At 45.7% G+C, this 23,911-nt stretch overlaps 1 protein-coding gene across 5 annotated transcripts in view; it reads right to left on the bottom strand.

Annotated features, from left to right (window-relative positions):
- The window catches only part of SSBP3 (single stranded DNA binding protein 3), a 136,823-nt gene extending 113,179 nt beyond the window's left edge, over positions 1–23,644 (bottom strand). Inside the window, exons 1-4 of one of the 5 annotated variants that reach the window (XM_073357617.1) lie at positions 23,078–23,644; positions 22,214–22,286; positions 21,945–22,006; positions 19,859–19,943 (exon numbers count right to left, since the gene is read on the bottom strand). In XM_073357617.1, coding sequence (XP_073213718.1) covers positions 19,859–19,943; positions 21,945–22,006; positions 22,214–22,286; positions 23,078–23,133 — 276 coding nt within the window. In that variant the 5' untranslated portion in view covers positions 23,134–23,644. The remainder of the gene's footprint in view (positions 1–19,858; positions 19,944–21,944; positions 22,007–22,213; positions 22,287–23,077) is intronic. The other 4 variants (XM_073357616.1, XM_073357618.1, XM_073357614.1 and 1 more) reach the window with 4 other exon arrangements.
- Positions 23,645–23,911: the final 267 nt, after the last annotated feature.

Below are 23,911 nucleotides of genomic sequence, written 5' to 3'. Positions count from 1 at the left end.
AAAAAGGAGAAACTCCTTCTGTTCTACCAACTGCAACTGGCTGGCACTTGAGAGACATTGGCTGGCTCCTGAAACAGCCACATCTGGTCACTCAGCTGGAGAGAAGGTCGCCAGGGAGCAGGTGCAAATGGCAGAGAAACTTACAGAACAAAGCCACACTTCAGGACTGCTTTATCATGTGTGTTAAAACTCATGCTGAGGTTACTCCGCCAATTCAAAGTGGCAACTCTGTCACAGTTCAGGCTCTCAGATAAAAGAGAATGGCTTCACCTTGCGATCCTGCAGGCAGATGGGCATAGGCTCCAGGAGACAGAATCCTTCTATGTGATTTACACACAGACCCCATCTGCGCCTCTCTTGGTTGGAGGAGGGGGGGGGGGGGAGAGAAGGAAAGGAGAAGGGAAGAGCCTACAATGAAACGCCTTACTTTTCAGACATGAATCCATGCAAGTGGGGACACAGGAATCTGGTCACTTCCACACAGCCTCCCCAGACCCAGTCTTCCCCCTCCCCTCCATGATGAGACCAGAAGACATGAGCACTGGGAAAAAGAGTTACATCAGTAATGCTCAGGGCAGCCATCATCTCCATTGCAGCTGCCAGGAATGAAGGCCATGCTGCTGCTTTGCCGAGTCCCATGACTGGGCACTGGGTCTCCCTGGCATGCAGTGACGGAACAGTGGGGTAAATCACCAGTCACATACACCAGGCAGCTCGCACTGTCACTCGAACACTGGCTGCTCCACCTAGCAGCTGCAGCTCCATCATAGGCAGGGGCTTCCCACAGAAGGTGGTGGGGGCCCTACGCGTTACATAGTCCATCAGCACCATCGTTTTTCTACTGAGGGCCAAGAGGAAAAGTCTGAGGAATCAAACACTAAGGCCTCTGAGCCGATATCTTCTGCTGCCAACTAGAAGAACCCACAGCTATCTAGGTGCATGTGAGAAGTTGTGTTTGATGGGGGTGGAGGTGTGTAAAAGGCAGGACACTGCTCACCACCATTTTGTTAGCCCAAAGGAGAAAGACTAGTCCAACTCAGCAAGAAGCTTGTCTGTTGGCTCTAAGTGGCCGACCACTTCTCAGCCTCGCCTCCCCGTTAGCCATTCCTTTGGCCTGAATGCCCTACCGATGCCAACCTGCTTCCTGTCACGTGAGGCGGTGGATTACCCACAGCAACAGAAAAATCCCTTCCGGCACAGCGAGGCTGCTGCAATGCCAGTGTAGATGTGGCCTTGGTCAGCCCAGAGCAAGGGGTTTTCAAACATGCAGCTGTACTCAGCCTTCAGAAGAAAAAAAGAGGCTTTGCTTGGTGCATAGCTGGGCTCCAGCCACCATTTCCACTTACAGTGTGCCCCATCTCACTTTGGGAGAGGTGGCCCCTAAACTGCAAATAAAAACCTGCTGACCCCAAATAGACAGGCTACAGCATTTTCTGCAAGGAAGCCCCCCTTGCTGCTGCTAATTTTGTTCACTGGAAAAAGGTCCTTCTTTCCCCTTATCCCTTTAACCTAATTGCTCTGTCCAAGCAACTAACTGGCTAAACTGAGCTACATTCCTTACAGTAAATAAGACACACTTTCATGCACTCACCTGGCAAAGCAGACAGGAGGGTTCATTTGACTAGCTGCCATTCTGAGCTAGCACTATCTATTGCATCCAGTACTTTCATTGTGTAACACCCTTAGCACCTTGCAAAACAAGAAATTAAGCTCGTTTTGCAGAATGGGAAGTAGAGACAACAGGATGAAGTGGTTTGCCAAAGCCCATGCACAGAGTCAGTGCCACAGTCTGAGTTAGAACCCAGAAGCCCCTGACCCAATCCATCTTGCCCCGCTGCCTGGAAATCCTCCATTCCACATTACTCACCCCCTGGGCCAAACAGCAGAACCATAAGTGTTCCTCACTGCCCTGTCCATAGCACATTTCTAGAGTGTGCCAGAGCTAAGCTACGGACTGTAGCCAAACAGAACTTAAATTTCAAGTTTATTTGCGGTAGCTTTGCCTTTCAAATGTAATAATTTGGATTAGCAACCAGGACTTGCAAAAACATCTTTCAGATAAGAAAGCCAACCCTGAAAGCTACACACTGTTTTAAGAGCAAGTTAAACACCCCCCTCTTCCTCTGGGGTAGGATGTGCCGGTGGACATGTCCCCTTGCAAGGCAGGTTTCACTTACAAGTGTTCAGGTAAGACAGCACTAGCTAGAACACATCCTCTGCTTTGAAAGCTTATTTGTATTTAGAAAAATCATCAGAGGTACAAGCTCAGCCTTGTGAAGCTCCATAAAGTAAACTCTGAAGCAAAAACGGCTCGGGGGAAAAAATTGTTACAGGCAGTAAAAGATGGGAAGCAAAAGCAGATTTTCACTACAAAAAGCTCCTGCATCCTGGGGGGATAAACGTTCAAGATCAAATATTTAAGGGTTTACACACACACTTTTTTTTTTTAAAAAAAACGTTAGCATAAGGCACAGCCAGAGGTCTTCCTTTGGACTTTATCTTGACACGACAGGCTGCAGAGTCACTGCCTTTATAAGAGACATCAGGAGCGGCTAAAAACCTCATCCCTTGGCAACCAGGCTGTCTCCCTTGTGGACCTCCTCCTGCCCTCTGAGTGAAAACAAACCCAGATGACAGCTCTAGTAGCAGCACCAGGCAGAAGCGTATGTCAGCAGGATGGCACGAATGAACTGCGTGGGTTGAAGCAACACTGCACACAGCCAGCACCCAACAGCAGAAGTGGCAGAGCCCGTTAAAAAAAAAAAATCTGCATTTTCTGTAGATTTCTTTGTGCTCCCACCGCCTCCCTTCCCTTCCCCCACCTTAATCCCCAGGGCAACAATCAGTTATGCAAATAAGCCCTGCCCCCATTCCTTCCACACGCCAGTCTAACTGCTCCGCATCTGCGCCACGTCCTTTGCGCACAAGCCACAGTGTTTCTATTGTTCGGCCCATGCAAACTCTATGCCACAAATGTTCCCTTTCGAATCGCGATCATCTCCATCTCTCGCTTTCCATCAGAGCACCTCTGCAGATTTAACCTAGTCTTTATTTTAAACAGGATTTATAAGGAAAAAAATCATCAATGTTCTAACGAAGTACATGCCCCCCATCAAGCCATGCACAAATTTAACCCATTATAAGCACCACACAGAAACTAGGAGGAAAGCTTCATTAAAAAAAAAATCCTTGACCTTAGCAAAGAAATAAAATACCACAGTTTGCTCATTAGGATTTCATGATGGACGTTCCACTCCTAATGGAAGTCCAGTGCCCAGCACCATACTTCTGACTTGGCAGAACCAATAGATTTCATATTGGGAAAGCGACCAGAAACAACATTTATTTACAATGCCTCCACATGGATGAGAGACACACCCCAGCTATCAGATGGTTGCTAAACCAGGTTTTTTAACCATGCCCTTCAGACTCCAATGGAGAAAGTTGGCAAACTGATCTTAAAATAAAAGGGGTTCAAAATATAGACAATGGATCTTAAACTTTTAATATTTTTGTAGTTCATAAAAAAGGATGCGGATTTAATGTTCTGGTTTCAAAATTAAGTCAAACATCCAGGTTAGGGTTCGGTTTTGTTATTTTAAACCTGAGCTTGTTGGAAATAAAAATATTAAAAGTTTCTAAGGAAAAAGAATAATCAACATTGGGCACCCAAAAGTCACACACACACACCCCCACCCCGAGAGAGACTTGTGCTTTTAAAACCACACTAGCACTATTCAAACTGAAATGCAAAGGCAAGTATCAGCCTGGTGAAGGTAAACTCTGAACAGCCGCCTGACAAGCTATTGCTCACTTGAGTATTTCTCCTTAGACAAACAGCGTACAGATGTAGATTCCCTAACCTGTGTCCATTCTGAAACATCAATATGCCAAAGAGAAATCTACAGATATAAAAACTGAAGACTTATGGTGTCAATAACCTCAATTTGTACTACAGCTTCCATCACCGCTTCTACCAGCCAAAGCAGTGCCTGCTCTGTAAAGAGAAACGAATCTCAAGCAGATAAAGCCGAGACAGAAATCAACTTTTAAAAACCATCTGTCTTTTCATGGCAATTTCCATGAATTAAGAGGAGTGACGAAGGCAGGCAGTCCTGTGGGTCAGAAGAGCGTTGGATGGCTCCATGCAAAGCATTATTCTCCCTGTCAAGCCCAGCACCATTTCACTAGCCTCTCTGTCCCCCACCACTTTGCTCTGCACACGGGGAGTCCCATTATTCCAACACAAGCAGTGTCCACCAACACATGTTTAACCTTTACATCTTCGGCAGAAGACTGGATTTTCCCCTCTTCCTTTAACACAAAGCACACAGGCCCAACAACAAAAGAAACTCACCACTGCAGTACCATAGCGCTCCTGCAGATGGACCTGTGTCACCCTCTACTTCCACAGCGTTACCCAACCAGCTTCAGTGCCCTCAGCATGTCTGCTGCCCAGAAGCCGCTAAGTGAAACTTTCCGTGCCTAAGCCCACACCTAACACTTAGATCGACCTAGCCACATTGGCTCAGGGCTGTGAAAAACGTTGCACTGTGTGTGACGTAGAGAAGTTGCCCTGAGCTCCAGTGTAGACACAAATGGCAGCATTCCGCCTGCGGCCTGGCAATCTAGCTACAGCCTCTCCGAGAGGTGGATTAGCTACATTGATGGAAAACCCCATTCTGTCGACAAAGGCAGCGTCAACACTACTGCGCTGTAGCTGTGCTGTTGTAATGTAGACATTCTCAGTCTCTAAATTTCACTTTTGTTTTCACTGGGTGGGAGGGGGCACACCACACAAGGGGCTGAGAGCCCCGCTGCGACGCTGGGCATCTCTGAGGAGTGCAAAAGCACTGTAGGCAGCGAAGCGAAGGCTTAGGTTAATAAACTCCTCAGGTCCACTGCATGCACACAACACAGGGCTGGAGCAGCTTGGGAGAGGAAGGCTGCAGGGCAGGCGAAATGGGGATAAAGAGGACAGGAAGGAAATGATGCTCTAGTCATATAAAAACGGGGAAGGAAGTCTTAGGTTTTCCAACAGACTAATCCACGAGTTTGAAGGAGAAAAGCACAAGGTTTTCAGTACGCACCCATCCTCACCTTGCAGTCCCCCACCCCAATCTCCCACCCCACTCCCTTTGCCAAAGCCAACAATGCCCTGTCACTGAGAACAGGCCCCACTCTCACCAGCTCCTTGGCAGGTAGATTCACTGTTGATGCAAGTGGCAAAGATCAGATGTTCAAAGCCGCGGACCTTTGTTTATTTTGAGAAGAGAAATGTTCCTGTCAAGTCAGGGCCGGGCCAGAAGGGGATGCTTTCTACACCGGGGAGAGGGGAAGTCCGCCAAAGCCACATTCTGCTAGAATCTTGAAAAGTGCTTTAATGATGCAACTCCACATGGTGAGGAGAGAGCACGGGATTCATTCCCAACACCCCTGTTCTGCTCCGTGCTCGCGCCCCAGACCATGCACCGTTGTGATCTCAAAAGGCACAAACTCCTGCTCATCCTCAAGCACGGTGTGTAATTTAACTTTCTGGTCAGAAAATAAAAGACGTGCTAATTCAGTAAAGCCAAGGAAACCTCTAAACTACACAGTGTGCTGAACTGGTAAGGCAGCGGCTACTCCTTGCTCCTCCCATCCTGCTGTATCAGGGCTTAAGCTTGCTACAAACCTCACTCTCAGCAAGTCACCAGGGTAAAACATCACCCCTCCCCCACAGTTAGCAGTAAACCAACAGCATTTTCAGTTTAAAGAAACAGCAGCACTCCCATCTCTGGCTCCATTTGGGGTTTGTTTTTTTTTTAAAAAAAGGCTTTCAGTATTCTTCCCTTAACTCCCCTTCCACCCTCAATTCTGAATCTCGCAGCCTTTCACCACGAGGTGATCACAGATGATCACAGAGCGGGGAAAGTGCTCGCTAAGTTAACGATCTTCACAATTGTTCTGCGACCTGAATCAGTTATCGGGCACAATTATTGCTTCAACAACCCTGTTACAAGCCCTGCAGACCCACTCATTTCTGCTCATATAAATTGTGGCAGATTACAACATATAGGTCTGTTTACTCAGAACCTGGTGAGCAGGTTTCAATGCCAACTCCTGACAAAAGAAGCCAGCAAGTGACAAATGTGATCTGAATTTTACCTAGTTATGGCTGTGCTGTGACAGATTAGCTGACTCATGGGAAGGGGTTTGCATAGGTTGTCTGAAAAGCTGCATCCACTCACTCCCCGGATGGACAAAAGCTATTTGGTAGGCATGGATAGAAGAGGGAAAGCTGGAACACCTAGCAGAAGGTTCAGAAGCAATCTGGTTTCTTTCTACATGTCCTATAAAGGTTATGAAATGCACAATTTACATACCGTTGTCCTCTGGGTTTGGTGGATTATTTTAAAAATGGCAAATCAGAAGGGGTACTTTCCACTTTCCCCAAAGGTATGAAGAGATTGTACAAACTGACAAGTATTTTCAACTAAAATGACACCCTACCATTGTTATAATGTATTACTTCTTGTTGGAGCACCTGAAGGGTCCCCTCCAACTGAGGAGCCAGATCGCACTGTGCTGGGTGCTGTAAATACTCAGAGAGTCTATGCCCCAAACAGCTTACAAACTACATGGAGAAGTCAGAGGAAAATCAAAGACACAAAGGGGAAGGTCACACAACAGGTCAACAGCGGCACAACTGGGAACACAGCCTATGTCTGCCAAGTATCAAGTCGGTGCTCTGCTCACTAGACCACACCGCCCCGTAATAAAAGAACAGGTCGCAGAGCGTTTACAATCTGCATAGGCAAGCATTTCTCCCCTTGCATTCACTCGCCAGCGGTTTGGAACTGAAAAGGAAAAAAGGTCAGCAACGAGCTCTCTTGACAAAGTACTCTTTTTTCCCCCCCGGAAGGGGGAGTTCAAGTCACTTTTGATTCTACCGTAATTGGTAAACAAAATCACAAGCACCAGCAACGTGTCAAAAGTTTATGCTTTTAAAGGACAAGCTCCACTCTGAGGCTCCTACTAAATAGCAGGAACGCTTATCACAAAATGAACTGTATCTGTGGTTCTTGGGAGATGAAACCTCAGAAAGCCATCCAACTGAATAGTGCATCCAAAGCCATTTGTCAGGCGTTAACACTCAGACACCCAACATTTGATGTTTAGTTGCGCAAGAATGTATAGAACCAAGGCAGTTCTATGTCCATTCTCTCGCAGCTGGACTACAGTCAATTGGATAAACCAGTTTCAGCATTAGGTTTCTCTCCTCTCCCATTCTTTAATCCTCTACCTTTACATGACTCCTTAAAGAAAGGAAATTACCCAACAGTGGTACGGACACCGCCTCTAAAACCCTGTGCACAAGCAAGGATTCTGCACAATCAGTTGCCATTTAATTTATTCAGCATCTGGGCAAAGGTTACTTTTTATTCGGTTTTACAGGCTGTTGCAGCTGCAGCACACAAACGCATATGCGGTATTCTAAAAACCCCGAGTATTCGGTTCGCTTCCTAGGACTGGCCTGCAGCTGTTTTCAATGGAGCAAGAGGTGGTTTGAAAAGGGAAAATATGTTAACAAAAGGTAGGAGAAAATCCAAGTTTCCAAGGTAAGGAAGGAAATGATCAGGAGAACAGGAAAGCCTCGCTCATACCGATACAAGTTGTACTGACCTAACAAATCTTCAATTGCCAATCAGAGAAGCAGACACACGTTTTCTCCTGAGGGCTGTTTTGCTTTGGTCTCATTTCTGTGGTTGGGTTTAGTATGTGGGTGCTGGTGGCCTGGGACATACAGGAGGTCAGACCAGCTGATCTGGTAGTCTCTTCCGGCCTTTCAACTCTAGAATGAAATTCTGCTGCCTCTGAACAAGAACCTTGCCCCACAAACACACCCTTTGCTGCACCCCTTGTAGTACCTGGCTGGCCCATACTGTTGGTTCAGAGAGCTCTCTGAGCGCCCCAATAAAAGAGGTCATCGTCACCCTGGCTTCATACGTGAACTGCATATGCACCTTCTGCTTCATTTTCTTTGTTCCTCTGAAAGGACCACAAAGGAAATGAACGAAGGCTTACAAGCTTTGGATTTATCCAGAGCTACAAATCTGTCAGCGTCTGGGCCCTAAAGAACACCCACCTCCGAACTTCCACTGAGACGGGGGTCAATCACAGACAAAACACCCAGAGCCCATGGAGGGATTTCTACAGCAAGCCTCTCAGAACAGCTCAGCCTGGGTGCTTGACATTACACATGGCTGTGTTTTCCTGAAGCAAACAATGGAATCCTGCATCACAAACAAAAAGTAGCCTTTTATACTGCCTGGGGAAGTGATTCCCACTCCCTAACCACCTACTACTCCTTGACTGGCTTCACTTTCCAAATGCCACCAAGGCCCCTCCAATGGTGACTAAAGCTAACAGTATGGGGGGCAGAAAGGGGGTTGTTGAAAAAATGACTCACTTCTGTATTACTGAAATCTCAGCACTAAACATCGATTGGCTAAAGGGTGATCAAAATGGCCATTAAGCAGGGGAAAGCAGGGAGGGGAAAGAATGATACAAAGTAACCCTCCTCCTGCTACCCCCAAAAAGCTAACACACAACACACGTGATCTCAGCAAGCAAGAACATTGTGTGTGTGTGTGTTGGTGGGCGGGGGGAGAGAGAGAAGAGAGAAAACACAGACATACAGACCTTTGAGCTTCTTAAGCCTTAGGTTGGGAAGTGTGATTTGCAACACCCACAGGTGGGGGGTGGGGGAGGAGGGGAGATTTCCTCCTCCCCAACCCCCAAACAACCACCACATCCAACAAATCTATGATTGGATCATTTTATTTGCTACAAGAGCATTGTTAGATTTGGATCTATCAGCGGCCTCAGTTCGTGGTGTGCTCAACTTCAGAGCTGGGGGGTGGCACATGAATTCCATCTGCACGTGTTTCCTGGCTATAATACAAAGTGATTTACTTTGCTACTGATGGTCTTCGAAAGACCATTTTTTAAAACATTTTGTTTAATGTAACTTTTTTCCACCCAACTCTTTCTCGGGTTTAAATCCACAAGGGATTTAATCTGAAAAGTTTGCATCTTCCCACTATTTGTTGACATAAAATAAATGTGGCGGTCTTACTTTACAGAGGCAGTCAGAATCAGAGGGGGGGAAAAACGTCTGTTTCTATTTGAAACTGTCAAAATTAGCATTCAGTAATTAAAAATCACACCCTTTCTCTTAATAACCTAACCAGCATGATACAATCAGGTTGTGCCAACTCTTTAATCTAATTGACTAATTACAGATTTTAATTTAGTCAGTTACTGAACAACTGTTGACAATTTGTTTTCATTAGGGACAGAACAGGATAAATATTTAGGAACCCCAATCACAAAGAATATAGCGCAAGTTCTGCGCCATGACTTCAGAGTGCCCTAAACTTGTTTTTCCATCAATATCAACTAAACGAAGGTGCAACTATCCAACACTTCAATAATCCTTGCTATATGCACGTTATCATTCCAAGGCAAAAAGAGATGGTTTTGTCTGCAAGAACCGTCAATGCTATTAAAACAGCGCAACTTTAAACTGAGAGCTTAAATGAAGGGGTGTATTTTAATGATACAGTTTTGCTTTTACATATCTTAAATAAACTTGTCTGGACAGCTGATATTTATCAGCTTTGGCTCATTAAAAGGTGAACTTCTATGGGGAGGGCGGGGAGAGAGAGACCTAAAAAGTTACGTAAGTGTCTGCTTTGGAGACTATTGTTGAAACTCTTAAAGGCACATGGATTTATTCTTCTTGAAAAGACCACCATCCTTTCCCCTCAAATGCCTCCATCCAAAAAGAGATGGGTAGACATGTGCAGAAGATTGTAAAATCAGCATGTTGCTAGGTTGGGAGAAAATTCTACGTTCCTTTTAGGGGTTTTACAGATAATCCTGCAAAAGTGCCAAATGTTAAGAAAATTCCTCTGTTCCGTTACCTATTGGGAAACTCTGGCCCTACTGAATGGATATGAACATGCCTTGGAGACAGAACAGGCATATTTCTTACCAGGGAAGCAGTCTGTTTAGTTTGTGCCCGTGCAAGCATCTCCTTACCAAAGCCACAAGGGAGTGAAGTTTGCTGGCAATCCCCTCTGTCCATGTCCTCTTTTCAATGGAAACGTGACAAAATCGGATTCTTCAAAATTACTGCATGGAACAGGTTCTGCTCAATGTTCCAGCATCACTGCTACTGTAAAAGATGCTGTGACCAGAGAGTGCAGTACAGATGTAACTGACTTCCTAGTTGGTCACTGATCGGCTACAAGAGGCTCCTAAATGACGGCATTAGACTCCTGTCAACCCCAGCCTTTGGAGACAAATTTTTAAATGGTAGAGTATGCAACAAAGTGGCTAGCATGTGTGCGCACCGATGTCCTCTAACAGACGGAATCTGATTGGCCTCATAGGCGCCATATTGCTCATCACTTTAACGGACGCGAAAGGAGAGGTGCTTAAGACCAGCTCTCTGAAGTCCTGAGAAGACACGGTTGCACAGCGTAGCAACCACTATGAAGTCTTACGATATGGGTCTACTACACATAAGCCAAGAACAACAGCTCTTCATTGGTGCTGAAGAGGTACCAAGAACCATGCACGTGAATGGTCTAGAATAGACACTGAATACCCAGAACAACTGCAACACGATTTATCAACTGAGTCCATGGCTAGCCTACCTAATACACATCCAAACACTTTACATCTCTTAGGGCAGTGGTTCTCAATCAGGGGTATGGGTGCCCCTGGGGTACGCAAAGGTCTTCCTGGGGTATATCAACTCATCTAGATATTTGCCTAGTTTTACAACAGGCTACATAAAAAGTAGTCAGTACAAACTAAAATTTCATACAGATGAAGACTTGTTTTATACTACTCTATATGTTGAGCTGGAAGTATAATATTTATATCCCAATAGTTCTATTTTATAATTATATGGTAAAAAAGAGAAAGTCAGCAATTTTTCAATAATAGAGCGCTGAGTCACTTTTATATTTTTATGTCTGATTTTGTAGGCAAGTAGTTTTTAAATGAGGTGAAACTTGGGGTACGCAAGACAAATCAGACTCCTGAATGGAGTACAGTAGCCTGGAAAGGTTGAGAACCACTCTCTTAAGGAGTCACAACATCCTGCCTTCCACACTAAGATGCACAGATTTGAAATGGTAAACAATCCTGTACCAAGAACAGAGGACATTGACAAAACAGATCTTAACAGCTACAATGTACAATGTTAGAGCTACAGTTTAGACCAATGGATAGGGGGAAAAAAAGAAAAAAAAAAATCTTTAAAACATCAAGATCATCCCCTACAGACACTAGTTTAAAGGGCACCAAACAAAGGCATTGTGCAATCACATTTAAACTAGCACAGACTGCCAGGTTAGTGGAAGTTGTGGAAACAAGGCCACAAAAAAGCTGAGGTTTTTTTTGTTGGTAGTGAAGGAGTAACAGGAGTGGAGAATACCTCTACAGATACCTTAGGGCACATCACCTCTCTGAGAAGGCAACACCTTCCACAGTACAGCACTTGCAGAGAACAGTCTTGGCCTGAGGAGTTGGCAGCTTAGTTTTGAGAGTTCAAAAACCACTGTCTGGATCCTATACTTGGTGTGTGGCCATTGAGGGAGCAGGACTGAAATACATATTATCTTATTCTGCCCAGATGAGGCTCTATTGAAGGAGCCTCAGCTTGTCCCCTATTGATTAAATTTGTGTGTTAACACCAATAATTTAAGCCTTTTAGAAAAAAATATTAACACCACACCTGCTGTCTCTGCATCGCGTAAGGCAGTGGTTCTCAAACTGTGGGTCAGGTATGAAAGACACCCCTCCCCATACCCCCAGTCTCTACTTGAGCCAAACCGATCAGAGAAAAGACTTCCAGAGAGCAGTGACTGGGGTTCGGAGACACACCTAGACCCCTCCTGACAAGGGTGACAAGATTAAGATGTCTCCATTAGCATACAAAATGAAGAACAGAGTCAACTCCCCTAGCCCCATCTGCATGAAAGATGGGACAGGGAGACATCTCCATCTGCATACAGAATGGAGAATGGAGAACAGAGAACCGCACTGAACTCTGGGACCAGAAAAGCAGGGATGCACTGCATCATGGGGGATCTCTGCTCCAGATGTTAATAAACCTATGCCTGCACACACCCAGCTCAGCAGTTACCAGGCCAATTCTAGTAATGAATCCTTGAATGATTTCCAAAATACTGAAGCAGCCTAGTTGCATTGTGAGCTCCCTGGAAGAAAACACCACCCATAGCGAAGAGTGATCAGCTCCTATTGTCTAGCCTAAAGAAAACCCTTGAGTCATCAGTTTACCTATAAACAAATCTAGCGTTCTCCCTTGAACCATTTTATTTTCTCGACAAAAATCCCTACTCACCCTCCAGTCAGTGTTCTGATGCATGGACCCAAACTCTGCATCTGTTCCACTGGGCTCCATCTAACTGATTGTGCTGGGGGCTCTGCCTGACTCCAGCACTCAGGACCCTGAGCTACCACCATCACCTGGGAACCCTGAACAGTTCAAGCTCCATAGAGTGGATGAGCTCTCTCTCTCTCTCTCTCTATTTTCTTTTCTATCTCAGGTATTAATGTAACTTATGTTGGTTTAGGCTCTCCTTGGGTAGTTATCACTACTATTCAATAAAGAAGGGGGTGTCACACCTTAAGAGTGCTGATTGACCTCGTCTGTTCAGACCTGCTCTGTTAGTGCGTGTGTGTGCTCATCTGGTTCTAGGGCTGGAGGAACCCAACCCTGGGGAACCTAGGTCCTGCAGGGTAGCTCCACTGGGAGGGGACTTGCAGAAGGAAGGAGTAGAGCTCCATATGAACACACAAATGACATAAGTAGTACAGTAAGTCCTCATTTAAAGTCATCCCGGTTAATGTTGTTACATTGCTGATCAGTTCGGGAACATGCTCATTTAAAGTTGTGCAATGTTTCCTTATAACATCCTTCGGCAGCCGCCTGCTTTGTCCACTGCTTGCAGGAGGAGCAGCCCGTTGCAGCTGGCTGGCGGGGGCTTGAACCCAAGTGGACCAGTAGCCCCATTATCAGCTCCCTGCTCCCCTAAGTTCCCTGTACAGCAGCCGCCCAGCAGGCTAGCAATGGCAGTTCAGCTGTCCCTCCCCCACTGCCATGTGCTGCTCCTGCCCTCTGCCTTGGAACAGCTCTCCAGAGCCTCCTGCTTGCTTGGTGGGGGGGGGGAGACGGAGGTAATGTCAGGGTTTCCCCCTGCTCCTGCACCCCGCTTACCCCATCTCCATAGAGCAGAAGGGACAACACAGGGTTCAGGACCAAGCGAGCTTCCTGGCAGGAGCTGTGGTCTCAGCTTGCTGATTAATTTAACAAGGTAGGGTACTTAAGAGTGGTGTCAGCATGCTTAAAGGGGAAACGCGCACCTCTCTCACACGCACAGGGTGCGTCTGTCTGCCATGCTGTCTCCCCTCCCTCCATTCATTCTGCCTTGAGAATGGCAACAAGGAGTGGGCTTAGCCAATTGTGGGCTTAGCCAATTACTAGTTAATCATTTCGCAGTAAGGCATTCCCTGGGAAATATCCCACCCTCTGACTCCACCACCTCAACCAAGCTTCACAATCATCATCACTGTGTACAGTATTTACTTGTTTGTTTAAAACTTATACTGTGTGTGCGTGCATATATATCACACACACTATACAGTCTTTTGTCTGGCAAAAAAAAATTCCCTGGAACCTAATCCCTCCATTTACATTCATTCTTATGGGGAAATTGGATTCGCTTAAAGTTGCATTTTTCAGAAACATAACCACAACATTAGGTGAGGAGTTACTGTACATTAATAGAATTACAGAACCCCAACCCTCAAACACCCCGAAGAGTAACCCTAATAAATGAGCATACCCAAAAGTAACGGGCACATCTGGTAACAGGGGTTGCCAGGACTAGCTTAGACATGCTAGGGCCCAAGCCCAAGGGCTTCAGCCCTGGGCATCAGGGCTTAGGTTATAGGCCCCCTGCCTGGGGCTGAAGCCCTTGGGCTTTGGTTTTGGGCCCTCACCTGGGACTGCGGGGCATGGGCTTTGCCCCCTCTCCACCCCCAAAGGCAGTGGGGCTTGGGCAGGCTCAGGCTTGGGACCCCCTCTTGGGGTCCTGTAGTAATTTTTGTTGTCAGAAGGGGTCCCAGTGCAATGAAGTTTGAGAACCCCTGGCATAAGGGATTTCCAAAAGGTACCATTTAACACAACAGGTGATTTTTAGACGTTCAAAAGAAAGAAAAAAACCATGGACTATTAGACATGTGAAGCAAATGAGATATTTTTGCAGAACCGGCCATACCATCTTTTCCAGGACTAATCACAGCTTTCCTTACACTGCCCATTAATCCTTTAGAAATGCATCTTTAAACAAGACAGGAGAAGTTGGACAGGAAGAGTTGGGTTGATTCACATTTTTAAAAATCATTTAAACCATTAAAAAAACAACCCAGTGCTTTATTTTACATACAGACACAATCTAATGATCTAGTATTCTTACCCCAGCAGCCGCCATAAGGGGGACAGACACCTTTTGAAACCTATATATGAATGCAAAGGGGGGGTGGAGGGGGTGGGATTGGTTTTTGTGTTTTTTTCAAATCTCGTGACCAAAGAGCGATTTTTCTCGATACTTCTCGCCCTCTCAAGTTCAGCTTGAAGGAGGTTGTGCAGACAGAATAATGCCACAAAAAGTATGTAGCGACAGTCAACTAGATTTAAGTTCATTTTCTGTAGCTTGAGGCCAAAATCGACTAAAGTGGTTCTGGTGATCAAGTTTTCTGCAATTCCCCATTCTATGTATTAGCTATTTGACGGAAATTCACTGCGGTATTTAAACTGGCAGTCATCACAGCTAACTCAAATTGTATTGGCTTTCACAATGTTGAAATGCTGAACTGCAACCATCAATCGGCCAATTCTGAGATAACGTGGTGGTTGAAATTCTCTGTCATGCTGTACAATCCCTTTGTAGCTCACCGGCTCAGAAGATGCACAATGAAACCTGCAACAAGAGTGTCTGGCAACACAGCGCACACTGTAATATGAGTGTGCTTACAGAGGGGCTTTGCCTAGAAGCAAGATAAAGGCAGCCGTGCCAACAACAGTAACCTCCAGAGAGAATATAACATTTTCTATTGGAAATGCACACAAAAATACTGAAACTGGAGACAGATTTTGGATATTTCTCCCTCACACTCCCTTTTGATGTTTTCACAACCCCAAAATGAAGCAGAGAATAAAATGTATCCAATTCGACCAGATTCCCACTGCACGCAAGATCCAAAAAATAAAGTACATTAATTGATAAGGATTGCATACAAAGTTCAGACAAGGTCAAATTAGAAGAGTCCACTGGAAATCAACGTATGCGGCTTAAAATGAACATAATTTTTAATGCTTTTTACTATTGGATCAACTGTTTCTGTAGATGTTGTGGAATAGGCTGGCTATAGCAAAGCTACAGACAAGAATAATTTATTGAGGAGTGTTGGCTTTTCACACACACTGGAAAGCTACAGTGTTTGGCTTGGTCTGGATAGAATAATGACCCCTAACACAATCCCGCTCTTATACATTACGCTCCCACTACCAGGTATTATGGCACAGCATCTCATCCAAAGCACAGCATCTCATCCAAAGCACAGCATCTTTCAAACTAAGCGAAGAGCTCAAACTCTGTGGAAACGGCATTTCCTAACCAGGTGAGGACCTGGGTTAATCAAGACGTCATGAAAAGTCGTGAGAGACTGAAGCGAAAGAGTGATTTTTATTTAAATATTAAAATGTGATGGGGGAAATTGGTAATTTCTCCTGCTGCTACTATTAGTTTTCATAAGGTTATATTGGGAAGTGAAATGGAAATTACACAGCATGCAAATACCACACTTAACGCTCTGCTAATGAAGCATGCTGCTGCTCTTACTCCGAGCGTGTGTTCCCTAAGCCAGCTGATCTTGAGAGATGTGCCTCTTCATGTGGCCAAATGACCACACCTCCAAGGTAAACAATGGGAAAGCAGCATGGAAGGGAAACTTTCCAAGTTTGAAGTGTATTTCAAACTGGTGTATGATTTCTGTGCTAGGCACCAGGCATGAGCGGTTCTAAGACCAAAACATCTAGAGCTGATTATTTTACAGTGCTCCATTTACACAAAGGTGAAAGTTGAGAGTAGTCCACAAGTGTATATCGGAGCAACTGCAAAGTCTATTGGTAAATAAATGTCGTTTTATGCATTGCAGACATGTGCAACCTCCAAAAACCAAGTTCTGTAATTGGTGATGATTAAACAATGTTCTACAAATCTGTGACATGCTGTATAATGGGTTATTTTTACCACATCCAACACACACTATTAGTTATCTGGCCACTCTGTTCATGATTTGCAAACCGCACAGGAACAGTACTGCCAGCCCCTTCACACTCAATGAGCAAGGGATAAGGAATCAAACCCTGGTTCGAACCACTGAGCAGCCCCATAACTTTAGGTCATGCAAGATTTGCAGGCAGTTCTTCACACATTTTCAACACTCCTTTCAGCTTCAGCAACAGATGTTCTGCTTTGGAACAGTAATTTAAGAGGAAGTTCAGAAGGTGACAAGAGCCTCCATTTAGACTTCGGCGCTCCTTAGTAACCCTGAGGGGATAAATTTTCCCCCGACTCCACCTCCCCAAACAAGAATATCCTCTGCCTCCTCATCCTTCCACATATTACATAAACAAAGACTGGGACGAACACCACCCTACAACAGAACTCCCAATGGAAAAGACCAGTGCGTCAACAAGAGACAGCTTTGGTGTTGCCATTAAAGGAGAATCTAGCATCACTGCCCCATGAACGTGCTATGTCTCTCTGCATTTTCAGAGCACTCACACAAGAGCCATGTACCTGTCTCTCAGAGAAACGGGTTCCTATTCACATAAAAAGGTTATCGTTTGCTCTCTTTCTTTGGTCAATATTTAAGTTTTATACAGGTAGTTTCCTCACCCTGTAAAGTACACTACATTCTCCTGCTGTGAAAACATTGATTCTTGAGGAAAAAACCCTTAAGCATCTGCAGTAAGCAACAACGTGAAGCAGAAACGTAATCAACCACTTTAAGGCCAATGAGAGGATGATGAGAATAAACTGTAAGTAAGAGAAGGGAGAGGAATGGGGAGAAAGCAAATCTTCTTATGAGTCTTCATAATAAAACTAAAAAGGTAAAGTATTAGGGCTGTTATGAAACTGTATTACACTGAGAATCAAAAAACAATCAGGATTGTGTCTATTTGCTGTAAGCTTAAAGCAACATGTATTAAAGAAGTCTGTGACTCTAATGCACTCATGCCTATTGTTAGAATTATTACCAAGCTAAAAAAGATTAATTTCTCTAAATACACTAAATCCTCAGACACTATTGTAAGGCTGCTGCTAGCATTGCTATATCTTGGCTGTGAATACCATCAAGCACACCTTTGTTGTGCATGTAAGACCCACCCCAAAAAAAATCTGGCTTGCTGTGCCAATCATGGAGTCTTAACACAGTCAGGAAACTGAAAATTACAGAAGAGATGCTTCAAGAATAACTGTCCACTAGGACACAGCTGCAATCTCCAGCAGAGTTTTCAGGAACTTGAGTTATCAAAGTTAGCCTTAATATGAAAGGTCTGCTGGCAAGTAGTCAGTCACTTTGTATCTCATGCTCTTGATTATGAAGTCTAAGCTTTTAATTCAATCTATCTAAAAAACAATACATGAAGGACCTTGCCACATCATTTGAAATATTCTGAAATCTGCAGTGCATACGGAATGGCACATGTGATACAAGAGTATTCACCAATGGTCAGCAAGTCACAAAACAAAATTCCAAGGAAGAGAGGAAAAATCACAGTAGAACACACAGACCCAAGGAAATCAGAGCAATTTCTGCCGGTTTCCCCTTGTATTTCTCTAGGGGACAGCTCAGCAATTCCCGATTGGCTTATATCAAGGGGGAATTCTACTTCTGCATCCTGAACCACTATTGAGACATTTATTTTTTAACCGGTTCTGAAAACATGTGCTAGCTTGATGGAAACACCACCTTTAACACATTCACAGCAAATATTTTCAAACAGCACTTCACTATTTATATCCCATGAGCTTTCATGCTTTGCCACCCCAGCAACAAATGCCTCACCAGGCAACGGATGGAGCAGTTGGAGGTCTTTAGTGTGGTCTGGAACTCATCCACTGCGTCATATTTACAGGACAAAACCTTACATATGTTCTAAAGGAGACTGGCAGATGCACAGGCAGGTTCACGGCAGTAACAACAGGAAAGGAAAAGGTTCTGTACCATTTTCTCCTGAAGATACTATGAGAGCTGGACAGGAAGAAGAGGGCTGCTGTTGCTGATAGTAAAATGAAGCTCACTGACATTTTCCTGTAGCAACCTAGCCCAAGCTTGCATCAATTCCTCAGTTCACATTCCACGGTCACTATCCTAACAACTTATGTTCAAGTTCATGTGAATGCTAGAGTCTTAATTGAGCAGTCTCGTCTGCCCAGGAGCATTTCCCCTCTCCACAGCTCCACCCTTTATTACCCTGGATTCCGCCCTGGAAGAGGTCATGGTAGAAGTGACACTGATGACAGAGGAAGATTCCCACTAGTCAAGTCTGATTTAAGTGCCAAATTGTTTCATAAAACACTCAGAGCACCAGCAAGATTATCTGGCTACTGCAGTTTTAAAGGTGTACCTCGGAGGCCATGCTGATATGACCTGATCCAAAAAGAACAAAGTCTGCTCTTATCAAGCATCTTAAAATCCTTCCACTCTGAAATCACCACTGCCAACAAGCCAGGGTCTTTAGAACAATTCCATCCCAGAGACTGACAATTTGCAAAGTTTGCCTAGGAGTACACATAACAGTCAGCCTAACATGTCCACCAACAGTTTCAGAAGGCTGCAAAGCCTCAAGCAACAGCAGCCCTGTGACTTCTAGTCATGGAGTTGCTCAGGAAGCATTTTGCCCTGTATTACCGAAAAAAAAAAAAAAAGCCAGCTGCCGATACCCTTATTATGCACATCTGTTATTTACCTGGGATCCCCTGGACATAAATCTGAAGAACAAACAGTCACTGCTTCACATCCAATCCCAGAATATAGCCTGTCCAACCTGTTCACTCCCAACCAATACCTAAATCATTTTCAAATAATTTCTCTCTTCCAGACACTCCACAGCCCTTAAAAACCAGACCTTCAACAAAAACGGGTTAAATAAAAAGACTGCAATGCAGTCTTAATGAAATGAAGTACCTTTATATTGATATTTTTGAGACAGGATTATTGGACGTCCAGCGCAAGCTTCCTAGTAGCCCTAAGTGCACTTTGTCTGCAATGAGTGGAGAGTCCGTGCCCCCCCCCCGCCACTAAAGAAACTGCACTTTGAAGATTTCCCCCTTTTCAGATCCATAGATTACATACCAGCCTTTTTGTTGCACAGAAAAAGGTAAAGGAGATGTCCTCAACATAAGAAATCTCAGTAGTGCTCCCCCAAAGCACAGCTACAGTAATGCTTTGGTGTCCATTGTTATACAAAACTACTTAATTCCACCAATAGTCGGAATACCTTTAAGCACTCAAGATAAACATCTGAACTAATTTACATAATTGCAACATTATGGAATACTGTTCAACCAAGTCAGAACACTCGTGATTTAAAAAAAAAAAAGTACGGCCAGTTGGCTAAGTTTGCTTTTGGTGTGTTGAAGAGGATCAAGCTATCTGACCCCCTAATTACAACAAGGATTAAAAATTGGTTACTCACGTAATCATGAAAGGCTTTTGCTTCACTTGAATGTTCACAAGTATCTCGCCTTTCAGGAGCTGCACAGTAAAGGTCCCAAAATACACTGCATGGCAGAAAAAGCAAAACAGGATCCAGTTACTAATTATTACCTATATACTAAACAGCAAATATACAGGGCCATAGTACAAACTGTGCCAACAGTTCAGTAAAGGTAAACAGCTTTCCACCTCAATTGGCCTGTAGTCGAGAACATTTAAAGTCCATCAGAATCATGCATCCCATTTCATTCCATTCAAACCTTCTAGCAACAACTCCAAATAAAAGCATTTCAAACTGGGTCACCTTAAACATTTTAAGAGACAAAATTAGTCCTGGTAACAGTTACAGTGAGCTGGCAATCTGCTGAAATGAAGAAAGGTAATTCATGGACTTCTAAAACCTCAATTTAAGAGGTTATCAACATTGTCATCTCAGGATGCCTCTTCTCTCCTACCCCCAAAAGGTGTTCCAGTAACCAGCTGTTTCAGCTTGTTCAAACCTCCTTTCTACACTTAAAATTTTGAGCAACCCTTTACAAGAATCCAGTCTGGAGCTTCAAGTTCCAGTGTTCATCTACTGAACCTCGAAATAACGTTTCTCACATGTAGGAAGTATTCCCACAATGAGTACAACCCAAACACAGAAATTTCACTTTGGCATGGGAAGCCATACATAAAACTCTCTTTGATCGCTTTGGTGTTGACTGCGCACAGGATTTCTAGTTAAGAACATCTCAAAGCGCCCCTAGACTACTCTCCCTCAGATACAGAGAGCCCCACTCAGCATAGCATGTAGGTACTGACTCATTACTTCTTGTTGACCTGCACTGATTGCAGGGCAGCATCTTGCCACTTGAGAGCCTGAAAGTTGACTGGATGGCAATCCAGTGACAGTATTAGCATATATATGGCAGCAGGCAGAGAGAATCCCGTTTTGCAGGATCCAAAAGCCTTCATTCTATACCATGTTCCCCGAACCCTTCTTCTTTAACCATGTTACCCAACATGCAGGCAGGGGCAGAAGTTAGACTGCCTATGTATGCAACATAACCCAATTCCCTCCACAGGTCCAGTAATACCACAGATCTGATCTTCCGAGACGAGTCTACGCTATATGCTTTGTATGTCATAAGCATCCTGCACTAAGTTGGCAAATGCAATTAGGAACTGGTTTTCTCAGCTTATACAACATTCTCCATGACTGGCTGCAGGGGAACTCACAGCGGCTCCAGTCTCAGCCACTCCCAAACGCAAAGTGTCTGCTCTGGAAAACTGGGAGGCGTGTATGCCTGGTTTTCCTGAATTTTGGCAATATGACCAAAATCTCTCTCAGTCTAGCCAGTATGTTTGTTTGGTTTTTTATTTAAAAAAAACAACAAAAACAAAAACACACCTGCCGCATGCTCACAACACTACTGCAAACTTTAAATGAAAAGGCATTTGAAATCCATTGACAGTAATTCATGGACGCAATTAGTCTTCCCTTGCTTCTCAGGGCAGAACAGTAGATTCTCCAGAAACTTAGGAGCCCTGCAAGTTTGCCACAACAAAACACCTTTGCCAAAGATAAGCCACAAAAACAGACCTCTTATTGGGTCTGTCTAACTGTTATGTCCACCAGTCGGCACTGAATGGAAAATGGCATCTCCTCCCCTCACCCAAAAAGAGCCCCCAAAAGATCAAGTCATCCTGAATCACCATCTCAAAGAAAGCAAAAGATCCTTTCTGCCCTTGCTTTAGAATGATGCAGAGGGACAGGCAAGCATTTATTTTGATACCCTGACTATCCAGTGAGAAGAAGAAAGAAACCAACAGGAAGTTCTCCCCTTCTTCCTTATAACAAAGGACAAGTTTCTACTCATGCCAAAGGAAAAAAAAATTTTATCCCTTAGTAAAAGGCCACAGTTCACCACCATACCCTGTTACTACACAGCATTTATTTATCAAATGAGACACGGATCAAGCCAAAACTTTTACCTAGGCTATTTTTTTTCTTCTTACAGACGGGTTAAAATCAAACATTTTTCTTTTATTTTTTTCAGGGGGAACTAGGAATGCACACTTACCACCACCATGAATGTAGAAACCCAGGAGGCTCTCCTAGTGTGATATTTTTTTCCCATCGGATCTACAAACAAGAAAGCGTGCAAATCGGTTAGATGAGGCGGAGCGAGAGGAGAGAGGACGCTCCTCCAAATAGCCAGGAGGCTCTGAGGCCAACTAGCAATAAATGGCAAAAGGTGATAAAAATTCAAAATGGAGGCCACAGTGGCTGCTTCTGAAAACAAAGGCTATCAGGGGAGGGGGGGGGTCAAAAATAAATAGAGACACTTACCTCTGATAAAAAGGTCTGTGCTGATTTCTGAGCTCCTACATGCAGCAAATATTCATAGACGTATAAAGCTAACCTGTAAAAGTACAGAAAGAGAGAGACACCATTACACTGGGAAATACTTCATGAAACCGTCCCACTCCGACAAAACAGTGCCTCCTCTCCTGGGAGATGCATGCCAAAACCTATGGCAGGAAAGGCCCCACCACCACCCCCAGAGTGGGAGCGATGGAAACTGCCCCTTCCTCTACCCCCCTCCCGCCCCAAAAGTTGACCCTACTTTCGTGCAGGAAACAAAATTACTTCTCAAGGCACATGCACAATCCAGCATGCAGCCAGCATCCCCAGTCACTGAGCCAGCCGCGGGCAAGCCAGAGCCCCAGCAACTCCACACACACACAAAAGGGGGGGAAGGTTGGTTCAACCCTGGAAGTGCATGAGGAAAGCTGAGGGTATAAGGATATAGGGAAGGGGCGGGAGGACAGAATGCTTCGTCTCCAGTCCCTTTGCCCCAACCTCCTCTGCCTGCCCCAGCTTACAAACTCCAGCAGCCAGCACTAAGCCAGGGGGCCAGACGGGGCACAGAGGTGGGAGCAAGTGATCGTGCCCAAACAAAGCCCCTCGCCCCTTACACTTGCATGGACGGACAGACAGGGTCAGACAAAAGGACGCGGTGGAAGCAGCACGTCCCCGTCGTCTCGTCCCGTCCGTCCCCGTCCCCCCGCCCCGGACAGAGCAGCAGCCAAGTCTGAAAAATGCCCTAAGGGAGACCCCGTGAGAGCGGAGCCTCCAGCCCAATCCGAACCTCCAGCTCCCCGAACCCCGCTCCAACATCGGGGCTCGCCCAGCGCCGCAAGCCCCGCTTACTTTTCTCGAGCCTGCCCGTCCGAGGGCACCGCCGAGCCTTTGCCTTTGGCGAACATGGTCCGCAGTAAGGAGGAGGCGAAGCCGCCACTGGCTCTGCCGCCGCTGCCTGGGTCTCTTCGGTGCCGCTTGGTCTCCCAGCCCCGATCCCCTCGCTCTGGCTCGCCCCGGCCTTGGCTGCCTCCCCGCTGGCTCGCTCCGGCTCCAGCTGTCAAAGCCCCAGCCCCAGCCTGGCCCCCATCACCCTGGAACCGCTCCTGCCCCAGCTCCTTCCCCGGCTGCCGCCGCCACCACCACGGCTACTCCGAGCTCAACCGAACGTGGCTACCCTGGGATGGAACGCGGCGGGCGTCAACGTTCCACAATTGATACACGCCCCGGCCAATCGGCGACCGGCGGGGGGCGGGGCCGCCCCGCCCCCAAGCGGCGTGTTAAGGTAACACGGAGCTAAAGGCGAGAGCTGGGCTCTTCCGCGGTAGGCGGAGGCGGCCGCCTTCAGCCTGCCTCGTAAAGGGCCCCATGGGGTGTGGGGCTTCTCCTGCTGCTGGAGGCCTGGGGGTGTGCTGGTCCTGCCTACCTCACCCTCTGGCTTCCTCTTCCCTCCCAGTGTTCCCACCTATCTCCCACGTGCCCTGCCCCCTAATCCCCCCACCCACCCTTCCCCTCTTTCACACCCCACCTCCCTCTCCACCCTGTTCCACCCCTATGAGCCACCCCCGCTAGCTCCCTCGCCCTGACGCCCCGTTCCCCTACCCTCCTCTAGTCCCAAGACCCCGAGCGGCCACCCTCCCCAGCCGCCCTTTTCCACCCCTGCCCCGCCTTGCTCTTAAATCCCTT

This window comes from Lepidochelys kempii, chromosome 8 (genome assembly GCF_965140265.1).
Source record: "Lepidochelys kempii isolate rLepKem1 chromosome 8, rLepKem1.hap2, whole genome shotgun sequence".
In the NCBI taxonomy this organism is placed as follows: domain Eukaryota; kingdom Metazoa; phylum Chordata; order Testudines; family Cheloniidae; genus Lepidochelys; species Lepidochelys kempii.
The sequence above is the reverse complement of the archived record's forward strand: the minus strand, read 5'-3'. Positions and strand labels throughout refer to the sequence as shown.